This window comes from Xiphophorus maculatus, chromosome 20 (assembly GCF_002775205.1).
Source record: "Xiphophorus maculatus strain JP 163 A chromosome 20, X_maculatus-5.0-male, whole genome shotgun sequence".
Taxonomy (NCBI): Eukaryota; Metazoa; Chordata; class Actinopteri; order Cyprinodontiformes; family Poeciliidae; genus Xiphophorus; species Xiphophorus maculatus.
In genome coordinates, this window is record NC_036462.1 from 31666270 (window position 1) to 31681951 (window position 15682).

The 15682-nt window shown below is 37.4% G+C and overlaps 1 protein-coding gene across 1 annotated transcript; it reads right to left on the bottom strand.

Annotated features, from left to right (window-relative positions):
* Positions 1-927: 927 nt before the first annotated feature.
* On the bottom strand, positions 928-15421 carry LOC102220384 (synaptophysin-like protein 1). Its single transcript, XM_005814101.2, has 6 exons — positions 15234-15421; positions 14971-15045; positions 8083-8204; positions 5544-5739; positions 4035-4211; positions 928-2338 (listed from the first exon to the last, which is right to left on the bottom strand). Exons 1-6 carry the CDS (start codon positions 15246-15248, stop codon positions 2213-2215), a joined length of 711 nt encoding a protein of 236 aa, XP_005814158.1. The 5' UTR covers positions 15249-15421; the 3' UTR covers positions 928-2212.
* Positions 15422-15682: the final 261 nt, after the last annotated feature.

The window sequence follows — 15682 nt, forward strand, 5'->3', positions numbered from 1 at the left end:
CCTGGTTAAAATAACTGCCTGTAACCGGAGAAGCCTGTCTAAGTTTAGAGCACATTTGTTGTAGTGTAGAAACTATACTCTGGGTAACAGTGCTGCACTAATAGATGAAAAAATTTTTTTACCCTGTTTTGATTTCATTCATCTTTAATTTACAGCAAAAAGAAACAGGTGAAGCATCACCTTCAAGTAAAACTTGCTGTATGTAAAGCGATCCTGGCTCTGAGCAGAGGTGGGCAGAGTTACCCTAAACGTATACTCTAGTAAGAGTAGTACTACTTCAACATATTTTTACTTGAGTAAAAGTAAAAAGTAGCAGTCCAAGAAATTACTCAAGTAAGAGTAAAAAACCATTTGGTAACAAGGCAACTCAAAATATCAATCATATAAGATAAAATCAATCCGAAGAAACATTTCGCCAAATCAGTTTCCTTCAATGCAAAACTTTTGAAACTTTAACAAAAACTGCAGGTATGTGTCTGTGTTTGGTGAATTTTGGTTCAAATAAACTTGTTCAATAGCAATACTTCACAATCAAGTAAAGGTAAAAAGTACAGCGCAGTAAACATACTCCTAAAAGTACTTCTTTTTTTCAAACGAGTTATTCAAGTGAATGTATTAACTGGTTCTGAGCAGAACCTGCAGTTTATATGTCACCTGCTAGATGGAAAAAAAATTATCCAAATAAAATGCTCCTGTGAACCAAACGCCTTATTGCTTGAAAAGTGTTGCTACATCCCAGTAATACTTTCTAATTATCCACAGGTACTTTTTAAACCAAGTGTCGGATGCTTCAGTCGCTGCCTGTAACAGTAACTTTGCTCCTGACTCTGTGGTGCCGACTTTATATACTTGCATAATGTTCACATGTCCAGCACTGATCTACCAAATCAAACCAGTTCATGTAGAAAAAAAAAGGAGACAGTCCAGTCGCGCAGCTCTCGTATTTATTGTGTCAATACAGAAAAACAAGTGCTTCCTCCTGCACAAATGAGACATAAAAACATTACGTTTCATTGTCAATAATCCTATAGACGAACATACAATACATCATTATGTCTGAGTAAATCTTTAAAACTGATGCTGAGGGTATAAATCAATCATTTTCAATATGACATATCGCCCTTGGTAGTGTTTAAAACATGTCAACCAATATTCCCTCCGCACAGGTACATTCATTCCTGGTACAATGCAAGAATTTATTCCGTCAAGAATCAGAAACCGAAACATTATCGATGGCTGTGCCTGTCTGGTTACAAACATTTTACAGTTCATAGCTGGCCACTTAAAGAAATACTGACCTTTGCCTGTCAAGCATGTTTGGGATTTTAAATCTGACAATTAGACTAAACATACCTAGCCGAGGATTTAAACTGGACTGAAAAAAAAAAAAAAGAGGGGAAGGAAATAAAAGTTGTCACAGAGAAGCTGCCTACGGAACTTTTTTCTTCAGACAAAATAGAAAGGAAACTTTAAAAAAAAAGTGCAGCAACCTGATTAGTGTTGACAAAAATTCACATGAACTGCATATAAATAATATCACAGTAAGGCACATTTTGGTTCAAATGAAGATGACTCTTAGTGTTACTGAACAGGTTCAACATTACATTACAGGGAATAAACCCAGTTTGCCCTGATGCTTCACCTCCACTGTGAGCTCATGGAAACCAGTCCAGTCTGCCTGGATCTGGAGTTCAACAGAAAACAAACAATAAAAACACAAAATTGTTCCAAAGACACTTAAGAAAGTTTTGCTTTCTCGGCTGAAATAAAAAAAAAGAACTTTGACGTAAAACATACAGCTGATGTGATGTTCTAAAAAAAACCCACATATATATATATATATATATATACTGTATATATATGTTAAAAAAAAAAGACATACAAAAAAACTACATTTTTTTTAGTGTGTCTCAGCAGTTTAGAGCATTGGTTGTCTGGTTTAGTCAGCTTCACCGAAATCCATAAAGTTGCATATTTCAACCAAATCGAACCAACTGGAAGTTCCGGGTTATACAGTGTGAAAGCATTTAAAGTTTGGGTCTGCACTTAGTGTTTTTAACGACTTGACATCAAGAGCTGTTTGGAGAGAAGTCAAACCTTAAGCTACGTGGTGGGGCTGAACAGAAAATAAATGGCGGTCGGCCTTCCTTTGTTTCCATTTCAGCAGGCTAACATAAGAGCCGACTGGAGCTTAAGGCTGCTGAGGACGGGGTTACGGCCCTGGGGCGCCGCCTTCCTCCACCGTGGCTGCTTGGCTGGGGTCTTTGTGGAAACGGGTCTCCTTGTAAATAAACCAGCAGTTTCCTGCCCACAGGATCAAGTTGAGAAAGCCAAAAATCTAGAAAACATAACAAATGAGTTTAATAATTAGTTTGTCATTTAAAACCAAATTTGCTTGATTTGTTTTTTTTATATCAAGTATTCATAACAAACACAAATTCTTTGGTATTACACAGAGAAAACACGACAATCACTTCAAATTGATAAGCTTGTGCTTATCTTGCAATATTTAGATTTATACTAGGTTTATGATGTAAACAGGTGGATGTGACGTTGTTATAACTTTCTTCTTTTCTTAGTTTATTGGCAAGCTAATTAGTGTGCTTTACTGCCACCTACTGGTGAGGAGTGCAGGTCAGAATGGCAGTATTCCTCAAATATGCATAAAAATTATTGGAAAATTACGTTAATTATCTCAGTTTCCACAAGAAAAGGAGAATTATTTACATTTACATACATTTTACTTCAGTTTTAATAAAGTACCCCATTTTGAGCACAGCCATCATTGTGTTACTGTTTTATCTTCAGATATTTTACTGCTGAAAAATGTAAATATATATACACTGCTCAAGTAATACATATCACCATGGCTGTTCATATGGGTTCTAAAATATAATAAAAAACAACTATGAATAGGCAATCCAATTAATTATTAGTATACTACTTATTACTAAATCAATAAGGAAGTATTTAATGTGTCGAGACCAGTACCAGTACTTCAGTTTAAGTACTTTCGATACAAAGTGAACAAGTTGGTACTCATAATTCACACAATAACTTTTGAAAACAAATGTACTTTATTTAGAACAGGATTTCTCTTCTTTTTAAGTCTACTATTACTCCGACTGTTTCAACAAATCATAAATGGAGCATTGCTTTAACAAATTACTCGTTAAAAGATGCATTTCTCATTAGAATTTAGATCTGTACCCTGACCCGAAATTCAAGCCAAAACCCATTTGCCTGATGGTGGGTTGGGCTTGTGTGGCGCTTTGAATAAACCTGCAGTACATACAGAGGAAGCCAAAAGAGGATGGACGATCAAGTTGTGTTAATGTACTTATTATAATTTAAATAGAGTACATGGCTTACCTTGTTGAGAAAGGAAATAAATTAAAGTACAACTGTCCATCAGACTAACAAGCTAATTTTTTTATCTTCACAACATTAATACGTTTATGATGCTAGAGAAACAGGTCACACCCATTGGAAGGGAGGACATTCACAGATCAACAGTGTGAAGAGATGTGATTGGAACATCTGACCACAACTGAGTCAGACGGGCAGCACAGTGCGACTACCAGAGTTTAAATGAATGCCACTACCGCAGTTCTGCATTCAGCTTGGCAGCAGAGATCTAAACGTGTTATGAAGCAGTTTTTACACCAATGAATCGTTAACCTCTAAATGTTTCGCAGTGGTTATGCTCCCAACTGAACATGTTTTGAGTTATGTCTTCCCACCAGGGTTGTGTTCTGGGGTCGAATGGTTCTCACAATGACTTCAGTGAAAGACCCAGCAAACCTAAAGACCAACTTGACTGAAGGAGTGCTTGAGATACTAGCAACTAGATGACTCGGTTCAATCTTGGTTTTAAAGTTCTAGCATAAATTCTCCTGTGTCTGTCGTACTGCAGTAACAAATACCTGAATGCCTACCAGAACTACCAGGGGTTCCAACTTCTTCTACTTGTTAAGAAATCTGAGTGATAGAAGTTAAAGGATCCTGCACTGCCTAACTTCATCAAAACTTACCACTGAAGCATTCAGGCGACCCATGGACGGAAACTCTCCGGCTTCACAATCATGACATGTCGATGTCGATGCTATGTTGTTGGGGTTGGTGGCCCACTTGACATCAGTCAGACCTTTGCCCCAAGCTGAGGAGGACAGGAGCCACAGGAAGGCAAAGAGCACAGTCACCACCAGGTCCTTGCAGAAAGAACAAGTCAAGCTCAGCATGTTTTGCATACACATAAGCATATAGAAAGCACTGTGTAATCAGGGTAGGTAAATGAGACACTGTTGACTCATTTGCAAAAAAGTAATTTCAACTTCAATTCAGAACAAAGAAAATAATTTGTTTAGACAGCATGGGCATTAATATAGCTTATTTATCTGAATATGTGCTGAAAATCAACTAAAATATACATCAAAAAGCTGCTTGTTGTGCTGCCTTTATGCTAACTTGGATTTTTAACTCTTCATAATCACAGTACCTCTCAGTAAGGCCTGGATCAGTAGCTTTTTCCAAGAACAAAGTGCTATTTGCCACTCAGTCCTCCCTCTCAAATGGAATTCAGATTCAACTCAATTTTCTTTAAGAGGCATTAAACTGAAAACGGCTGTAATTCACATGCATCACAGAAATCCTGATAAGCCTGATGGGCCAGGGCAGTCCACCAGCTGTCCACTGTGATTTTGTGCTACAAAATGTTAAAAGTTACAAAACTTCAGAAATGCATGAGCAGGGATCATATTTGTAAATAATAGCATGTGAAGCCAATGGTCAGGTTTCAGGGACGGCGAAATTGGTGCGCACGTCCTCGCGCCCAGTTCACTGCGTCAACTAGTTTAACCTCCTGAGACCCGGGCTTTTGTTTGATGTGCATTTTTTATGTCTCCTTACTATTTGGGATTAGTATGACCTAATTTTAGTTGAAATTAAATTTTAGCTTTCTATGTGCTCTTGAACTATGTCAAAACCAATGCCCTCATATGAGGACAATGGGTCTGTTTTTGCATATACATTTCTCCTTGTCATTTGGGATCATAAGGACCCAATTGGCCTAAAAATGAAATTTCAGCTTTCTACAATAAGTGGTTTTCTCAAAACCCAATGTCCTCAGACGAGGACATTGGGTCTATCTGTGTGACGATAAGACCATTCAATCAATGTTATTATTTACATCTGTGTTTACAAAAATGTAATGTCCTCATATGAGGATGCAGGGTCTCAGGAGGATAAACCTAGCTAAATCCACCTTTACTATCACTGTTACTGTAAAATAAAACCGTTTCAAAATAAACAAAATGATGCTTACTTGCCACCAGGCAAGTAAAGCCTGGTGGCCTGTCAGGCTTATAATACATAGGAGGAAACCCTGCGTCACATGCATTAAAAGCAACGATAAATGGTTTAGTAAAAATGTCTGCATCAGAGAATGTTGATATGGACAGAAAGTAAAATTCAGCAATAGGGATTGGATTGGAAACCAACGCTGGGAGCGCTTCATGACTGCTGAGACCAGGATGTGTCCTTACAATGATGGGGCCGCGGCTGGTCTGACGGTAGACACTCTGGTAGCACAAGTAGAGGATCAGAGTAGCGGTGCAGTAAAGGAACCCAAACACACCAACGCAGACATAGAACTCCGCAGAGGAGGAGAAGTCGCCCTGGAGGTGGCTGGTGATTTGAGAGCTGTTACAAAAAGTAATCTCAAATGGATGCGCTCCCAATCTGATGGTAAAAAAAGAAAGAGACAGAATTATTTAACCTGCTGCTGTGACTGAAGTTGTTTTAATGGTGGATTTTATGTCCTTACCTCCATCAGTGGACTTTCCATGGAGAGCAACAAGAGAGAAACAATGATGTGAACTTTGAAAGAATTTCATAAAAATTCTGCCAGGCCATTTACACAGCCAAGAACAACAAGTATTCAGTGCTGTATTTAAAGCAGTGAATGCATTCAGGCAGCCTGTACTAGATCAGAGTACCCAAAAATTGTACTCAAGTATAATAATTCTACTTCAATACATTTTTACTCAAGTAAAAGTTAAAAAGTAGTCATCCAAGAAATTACTCAAGTAAGAGTTTTAAAAAAGTAGTGATATAAAGGCTACTCAAATTCTGAGTAACTGGTTAAAACATAAATTACTTAATATTTAAAAATTACATCATCAGATTAGGGATACTCCGATCAGGTTTTTTTGCTGCCGATTCCGATCAGCCATGAGGGCCGATCACTGCCGATCAGAGTTTATGTTCCTCCGGAGGAGGTAGTTCCTCAGCAGTAGTAATGTATGTTTTGGGTCACTGCCATGATGGAAAACAAAGTGATAGCCCAGATCCATGACATACAGACTGCTTTAGGTTGTCTTTCAGAATCTTCTTATGCCCTTTTTTCATGATTCCTTCCACCACAATAAGATTCCCACTTCCAGACTCACGCAAGTCTCCATGTTTTACTGATGGGACAATGTAGTTTGGGTTCTACTCCTCTCTATTCTTTCTGCAATCAGAAGCAATGTCTAGGGGCAAAGAGCTCTCATTTCGACTCATTTGAGCAGAGGACATGCTTCCACCATACTCTGTACAAGATGTCCTTAGCATATTTGACTCTGACTTGAAGGTGTCTCTTCCACAGAAGTGATGTTTTAACTTGGTGAGTCAAGCTTTAAGGACCACAAAGTTAAAACACGTAACAGTGGTTTGTGGTTCTCAGCAGTATATAGTTCATTTTGACCCTGGCTGTTTTGGCCTTTTGTGGAATCATTTTATTTCTCTGGGCAAAATGAAATAATGGAAGCAGCCTAAATAAACCTACGCCATATTGAGAATTACTTGATGTTTGTTCTTTGGAAATGCTTCAAAAGTGACATTTTCTTCTAAACTGTAGGTTATCTTTGATTTTACGAGTTGTTAGTGCTCCTGCCCTGGTGGCCCTGATCTCATCTTTAATTGTAATTAAATGCTCTTTCCTAGAAGACCCTAGATGGGTGCAGAAAAAAACTCTTTTAGAAGAACCTTTTCATTGTGATTCATCCAGACAAATAAAAAGAAACATATTAATTTCATGATAGCACCATTTTATTTACTATCTCCAGATGTGATTAAGCTGGCCTGGCCATATTGTTACTGCCTCAAAGAAAAGAAATGCTTGTTTTACAAACCCCTGGCAACTTATTTGTTTCAGCGTAATTAGATAGTTAGCATTTTGTGTCATTTTCCAAAATGAATCATAATCGGTGTGACACTGAAACTGATGAAGGTCTTTTCCGTTTAATTTTTAAGAGGTACAGCTCCAAAAATTAGAATATTGTGAAAAGATTTTCAAAAATTGATACTCATATATAATATATAATCATTACACAAAGTGTAATATTTTAAGCTTGTTGTCATTTATAAATTTGATATGCATGGCTTAATGGAAGCCAATTTTCCACTCAACCTTCTATGATAATGCTTGAATTCAGCACTGTGTGAAGAACCAGCTTCTCTATCAACGACCTTTTGTGATTGCCCCTCCTTGTGTAGGTGTTAATGGCCGTTTTCTGGGCATTTGTGCAGTCAGTCCTGACCCAGACTGAGACCATTTAGAGGCTCGGGAATCCTTTCAGGTATTCCTGAGCCTGATTGGGATGTGACACCCTGAGTTTTTAGCTGATTGGGATGCGACACCATGAGTTCCCAATCCATGAGTTTCCAATCCTTAACTTTTTCTGAGACCCTCAATTTTGGGTTATCTATAAGCCACAATCATCAAAATGACAAGAAATAAAAGTCTGAAATATTTAACTCCATGTGTAATAAATCAATGTGATGTATGACTTTCACTCTACGATGTGAAAACATTGAACTGTTTTACAATATTAATTTTTTAATAATGGCAAAACCCCAAACAGCAGTTGAAACATAGCAGGAGACAGTCTGACATTAAACCTGCTTACTTTGATCAGAAAATTAGACAACTTTAGATCCAGCAAGAACGTGAATTTTTAGTTTAGCATGTGTCAGTCTGATCATTGGCAAAATGCTGTAGCATAGATGATTATTATAGGAAACACTAGTTCTCTCCAATACCTGAATGGGTAGCCAAACACAGCTGTGACATCCGGTGAACCTAATGGTGGTTGACAGGTGACCTTTATGGTGGTTTTTCCAGAGTAACCTCCGGTGGTGGCAAACGCAAAGATAGCAAAGACCTAGAAAGGCAGAAGAGAAAAAAACTCTAATATTTTGCTTAAAAAGAAATCAAACTTAATGTGAGACAAAGAATAATATGCATCTGTTGCTGAACACAACGGCCTTTAAGAGTTTTCATATCAGACGGATCTCATGATGCTTCTCTTACTTGATCAATAAAACACTTTTTGTTTTTTCAATCTTGCCTTCGAGCTTCCCAGGAGAATAATCAAACTGCTGCTGTCACATTTTTATTCCACCCATTTTATTTAATCAAGTCAATAGCAACCCAAACCCAGACTGGACCGGCATCATCATCTGGTATGACGGTCACAGTTTTATTTGAGTCAAAATGGGGGCTTTTACAATATTTTACAATAAATACAGATACAGTGTTTATTTGTATTTATCTGCATTTGACATTCATATAGGGCAGCATGGACCCGCTCTTTTCATGAGGGGAAAAAAAAAAGAAATCCTACATTAGCAGTCAATGTTCTCTACTTCTATTTAATAAGGACAGAACTATGGAGAGGCTATGAAACTGCTAGGGCTGTTCCTGCAAAGGACTGTAGTTTTTAATCACAAGACAACAATTCAAAGTCGTCTTATTTTTTATACCAAAAAAGACATTTATTGTCAAAACGTCTGTGGGAGATTTTCCTCTACACTCACCCCAGCTAACCCTACTCATCCTCAGGATGGAGGGGATTGAATCACAGTCTTTAACTCAGAAAGCCTTTGAGAAACAGAATTTTAAAATGTGTTAATTTTTCATACCGGATCAATCTGACGTTATGAAATTGGACTGAACTTGCATCCGATTCGTGGGAGGTGGGACAACTCTGAAAAGTGGAAAAACAAAAGCCAGCAGAACAGGGTGGGGTTGTTCGGGGGCTGAGGGGGATAAGCTGATATTGCTGAGTATGCTGACACAGACGGACATAAGCAGGAAGAGGAGAAAGAATGGGGCTAAGCAAGAGCACTTCCTTTAACCTGTGACAAAAACTGATTCTACAGTACAGTGTGAAGCTAGTCTGAGCTTAAACAGCAGAGCTGTTACAGTGTAGTGTCTCCTTGTCAAAACGAAAACTAATTCAAAAATAACTTCTCAGCAAGACATAGAAGCTTGTTTTAAATAAACCTTGTCTCTGATGAAAAACGTACTAGCTCCACTGGCAGATTATTTCACTTATAACATGGGAAATTGTCTTGTTATAAGTACATTAATCTGACAATGGAGCTAGTATGTTTTAGTTAAGGATATTAAGGAATTATTGACTTAAAACAAGCTTACTTGTAAGTTAGTTTTGTCTTTTTATCAAGTGCACTAAGATATTTGCACTAGAAACAGGACTTGCATTAGGAACATTTATAAGGGCTTGATTGTTGTAATGTCAAGAACTTAACCTTATGTGTCATAAACTGTGATATTGGAATGTGAACACTCATCTTGAGCAACAGTTTATAATCTGATACCATTCCTCCAGTGAAAACATTCCAATAAGGATGTTATTCTATTATCTTCACTTTCTCCTAGAGAATAATACCGTTTGTTTAACTACACCTACCAAAGCCAATGTCTGAAATTCCATGGAGATGTTCCAACTTCACTTGGACAACTTAGGCAAACAAAGTCTCAAATAAAATAATATAACAGATGGTACCTAAAATAAATGGTTAGGTACCATTTATATTTGTAAGATTTATATTTATCTCCATAACATTTCCAGCTTTCATCTCAGCCGGTGTTTGGCCCACCTTGCAGCCTCTATGAGGTCTACTTTAAGGGAGGGATTCCCCCTACATAACCCCTGTGTCCACTTTCAGGCTTCCAAAGTCTAACACATTCCAGACCCCATTTCCTGGTCAGGGAGTGGCAGCATAAATAGGACAGAGCAGCCAGTCACGAGGTTGTAAGGCACGTTCTATAGTATTTCATACAACAACCTATATTTATAAAGGACACATCATGGGGATGTGGCAACAGAAAGCAAAAATAACCAGAGCACTGGATGCCTGACGGGATAAACACTCCTGCTACAGGCTAATGTCCGTGTTTGAAGGCTGTAGCACAGATAGTGACTATCTGGTAGTATGGACACATTATACAAAGAGGTCCAAAATGTGTTTTAAAACTATACATTCAAACACAATTAACCCTAAAGACTTGGTCTACGGAAGCTGACATGCAGCGAACCTAACCTGAGAAATTAAGGCGACAAAGGTCAAAAATCTGCTTCAATGTTTTACTTTGGAAACTCAAAGCAACTAAAATGAGTAAAGATCATTAAAACGCTTTGAACCAATAGAAATCATATTCACTGAGTGAAGAGCTCTTACAGGAACAAGCGTTAGCACCGACAAGACAATAAAACACATTTAAATAAACGACAATGAGCGAAGAATTCTCTGTCAGCAACCTTGACATAAATATGAGCACAGCATTTGTAAAATTAGGTGTTAGCCTAACACCAAAATTAGCTTTATAGGTCTTGCTTTGACATAAAGTATGGCATATGATTATTCTCTACACTCACTATGAAAATATAATAAAAGGAAAAGTGCAGTTAAAAAGTCAAAGTTTGTTGTTTTAACCAACATTGTCCAATTCAAGAAGTTTAATTTAGCTGTGAAACTTTTACCTTACAACAGTTTTAATCTCCCTATCTAAACATAATTATTTAACATTCAAGTGTTGATAGATTTATTTTCATTGCAGTGCATTGTAGTGTTCTTTTGACATTTTCATTTTCCTAGTAGTGCAACCACATTCCTAGATTTAGGTTTCTTTTGTTTAAGTAAACAGTGTCAAGTCACAGCAAAGGTCATTTCATGCAGCCACTTTATAAAAAATGTCTACCAACATCAATGGACCACATTAATTCAATCAGTCATTCTGAAAAACCACAGAAAGAAAAGTGGTGCAGTGGAAGTCATGCCCTTTGTCTTGTCTGCATAAAAATAGAAAGAGGAATAAATGAAAATAATCATTCTCTTGCAAAGAAATTACAAACTTTTCAATGACAAACTTTGCTCCAAATATCACATTAATAAACTTTCTATCATCCTTTGATCCATATCTAGCTGTGACAAACCGTCTTTATTCTTTGCTGTTCTCTGGCGTTGCCAGGCTTACGGTACTGTTTAGACGATGTGAGTGGAAAAATGTATAAAAGTTCATTACAACTGCTGTAATCAGAAAAGAGACTGCGCACATTTCATTTTCACTGGAGGTGTGCAGGAAATTAACCTTTGATTTCCAAGAAAGCACGAAGATCAGACTGAACACTGATAAGCACCAGGAGTTTAGAAAGGACTCAGTCTTTGTTTTTTAATCTTTGGTCGGCTACACAGTATTTAGTAAAGTAAAGGTAAAGCAGACTGGATTTAGATACTGTACATCTCCTAAAACTAACACTTCTTATCTTTTTGATATTACATAAATAAAAATCACCCGCACTGTTTTACACCTAATCCAACGCAGCAGTGTCAGTTGTAACATTTTACCAATTGAAACCTTCAGCATTAATATTCCAGTGGCACAAGGCAAACTGCCAACTTAGTAAAAAGAGTAAATGTTCTAAAAGGAGCAGAAAGGAAGAAAATCTCATTCTGGTCTTCCAGTTTTTTCTTTGCACATATTCTGGGCAGAGGTTGTTTTTTTTTTTTTGAGTGGAGTCTGAGAAACATGAGGTGGGTGTGCTGCAGTAGGAGGGACCTGTGAAGGCTGTCTGATACTTTTGAACTTCGGCTCTTGTAAAGAATGAAATGTCCAGGTCAAAGAAATGTTGTCCTCAGAGCGATCAGGAAAAGAGCTAATTTCTCCATTCTAGCCAAGTACGGCATATCCTGACCTTAATTACGTCTCCATTCTGTTTTGCTTTCAGTTTCTTTGTGAGATTATTCAGTGGCAGGTGGTAAGGTAACCGTGTCAATCTTTGCATCAAGTTAAAGTTTAACTCATTTCGCTAAGGTTGACACAGGTAGCAGGCTGACAGGTGACTAGCAACGTCTCCCCTGTGGTGTCAAGAACAATACCTACCAGGTCATTACTTGGCTAAAAGATCAACAAATAAAAGGTTAATAAATAATAATTTGCATGTATGACAACAAAAACAACATAGTTTAACCAATTATCAATTCTGTGGGTAAACCCTTCAATTCGCAGATTTCTCTGTGGAATGTGATTAAGAATTTACAGAAATGTTTTTTGTAGATCTTCTCTGAAATATTGCAAAGCAGTCAGTCCAGTAGGACCATTCATTTTCCTTGGTACTGATTGGTTGTAGTGCTAAGGTGGTTTCCACTCGCCATATTAATGCATATTTGGTGTCTGAACTAATAAAATGGGCATTTTAAGCATTTTTAAAATTTTAACCATTTTTAAAGTTGGTCTCAAGTATTCGTGGGAAGCTGTGGTCACTATCCCCACAATTGGGTTCCATTGGTTATATTGATAACTTTTGTCTGTCGTCTTTGCCCACGGTTTAGGGCGGCTGAAGTCAAACAGAACCTCCCACCCCCTGCCCAGATTTTATTACCGAGTTAAACGATCGGAAAAACTGAAATGATCAAACAAACTGAAACAATCAGAAAAACTGAGTCTGATGAATTACATCTTGAAGGTGAAATTTCCCTTCGTATTTGACTTCTTATATGCTGGGAGAGCAAATGAAAGATTAACAAGTTCAGGAGACATGCTAATGTTTAATGGCGAGTAAGAGAGCAATTACTAAGAAACAACTGAAAACAGAGGCCTCTAACTGGGCAGACTGGGTTGAAGACATGCTGAATATTAATATATTGAAAGAGTTTACTTTTTCCTGTCAGATTAGAATCTGCCAAATTTAAGAAAGTCTGGAAAAAAACACGTAGTCCTTGCATCACCACCAAATTGTGACTTTGTCAACTAATAATTTTATACTTTGAAGGCCTTTGTTAGCACTACAGACTGTAACGCTAACAAAGCGTTAATACATGCTAACTAAAAAAAATAGTTAGCATGTAAACTTAGGCATGTCACAATCATCAATAAATCCATTAATCACATGATAAATTACAACAAACTCAATAATGTCCATTAGTATGATTTATTGTTTCTCTTTTTTTCCTCTCTTTCTACCAAAAACTGGACGATAAAAGTCTTACATTTGGTGCTTTGGTCTCAACTAGCCCTTTTTTTTATTTGAAGATTTTTGATGACAAAGACTTTAAAATTCACTTTATTTGATATTTTATTGATTTATTTTGGATATTTAAAATGTCTTCCTGTTCCAGAGATAAATGTTCATTAGAATTTAAAATGTATTGATCCTTGAGAATGTGTTCTTGCATTATTATGCCATTATTACTATTGTATTCCTGGAAAATGGTCCCAAAACAACAACATTATCATTTATCGCAGAAACTTCTGGAACAATTTACCGACCAGCAAAATTTGTTATCGTGACAACTAATTTTCTATGCTTATTTTTTCCCCCTCAAATCTGCAAAAAGGATTCTGTCAGAAGAGAACGAAAACAAAAAGAATCACTTCCATTATGTTAATGGAAGTGATTAAGAACATAATCACTTCCATATTGGAAGTGATTATGTTCTTAATCACTTCTATCTAAATGTTCAATTCTTGTATAAAAGTCCAGGCTTGTTGTTTTGTTTCTTTTTCTAGAGGAAATTTTACAGTTTAATGTGTGAATATGCAAAACTAATAAAAAACTGATGATTAAATTAAGAGTCTGACTAGACACGGAATCCAACTTAGCTTTGTTTCTTGTGGTACATTATTCAGATTTTGGTTGTTTGGACGTCGGGCAATGTATTGGTCTGCTTTTGTTGTTTGTAAAAGGCTCATTTTTTTCTCCAGAATAGTGTTTTTGTTACATCTGAGTTTGAATAGTACTCTGAGGTATAAAGCAAATAAGTAGTTCAATGGATATGATTTACTGCATTGTAAGTAAGAGTCTGATATTGTGTTAATTCATCTGAAAAGAGATGACCTGAATAAATGTCCAACATGATGAGTACTTGTTGAAATTCTGGCTGACTATAAACAATAGAATCCATTAACACAGCTAAAACAAAAAACATGCCCTGGTCACAATTCTGGTGATGCACAGTTTGCAGTTTATTGTATGTTTATACTCCTCCGATGCGCATAATGATGAATACAGTGCGAATGTCAAGGAAACTACAGAGTAAATGTAACCAGTTATTGCCCACCTCTGACCCCGAAGTATGTTAATCAACAACAGGACACAGATGCCCACACCTTCAACACACACAGTGCTATCGGTTGTAAAGTTAAATTGAGTAGTGGTGTATACCCAGAAAATCCAGCAGCCTGGTACACCTGAGCTGTTGTGTCTTAGCAGACGTAAAGTCTCTTAAGCATGCAACACACACATGTACTCAAGCAATGAGATTCTCTGCAAAAGGCATTCATTCATCATGCCCGGTTTCACAAAACGCTATGTCGGGTTTCTACTTTTGATTTAAAAAGATTGGTGTCGGTTGACCACACGCCCATCGCCGTACCGTTGCGTTACGGATTGAAAAGACAAGCCGTACTATCTCAGCATCGCACAATGCCACGGTGATAAAGCCATAGCAACTGTAAATGGTGACCTCATTTCGGCTGACTCGTCTCACAAATTAGAAAATAAACTGCGCTAAATTTGAACTCTAAACGTGTGCTCAAACAAAGCTGTGGGACGGGAGTGTGTGTGTGTGTTTGCTCTAAAAGTATTCTCCAGCTCTCAATTCTTGTGTTGTGGCTTTACTCACCCATTCTAAGACACGAATGAATCCGAGAGGTTCTTTCAGTGGCCCCAGGTCCGGCGAGAACCCAGACGCCAAACTCTGCTCGACACAAAGTCCGGAACAGAAAAGAACAACATTCATTGGCTGCACAAGAATAAAACAGTTTATTACGACATTTTATCAGCTACTGTTTGTGAAACTGCAACAACCACCTCTATCTGCAAAACGTTAGCCACCTCAATGTTGGTGAAATGCTAACGCTACTCCACTGTTACAACTTTACCCACCTGAACAGACGCCATAGGGACGGTTAGGAGTAAAATGTCGTCTAGTAAATTTTACTACTGTCACTTAAGCTACTTATCAACCTTAGAGTAACTTACTGAGTATTCGAACTGACATGCGATACAACAGCAAGCTACTGTGAAACCCTACTCAACCAGCCAGCGGATGTCAAACCCACCACAATAAAATCTACACAAGTTCCGGTTTTTTGGCTCCGCTCCTTTTCCTTTTACCGTTGCATTTTCCCAGCAAGAAGTGACGGCGAGTGGAAAAAGAGGCGGGATATGCGGGCTGTTTTTTGTTTGTTTTTGCCACTGAACATTAGTATCATCTTTATACAACGCTAATCTGTCCGAGCGTTCGTACAATCACGTTATTTTGTTCGTAATATTTGTAATTATTTCAGTTTTACCAGAATTTTCACATAAGTTTTTATTTTTGTCTCTTTGAA

Bases quoted from the DNA above. Each gene is read 5' to 3' on its own strand.
- LOC102220384 (XM_005814101.2), bottom strand. The intron at 8,205-14,970 runs GTGAGTAAAGCC...CTGCCTTTCTAG, and splicing joins TCATTCGTGTCTTAGAATGG to GTCTTTGCTATCTTTGCGTT. The intron at 2,339-4,034 runs GTAAGTTTTGAT...TATGTTTTCTAG, and splicing joins GTCGCCTGAATGCTTCAGTG to ATTTTTGGCTTTCTCAACTT.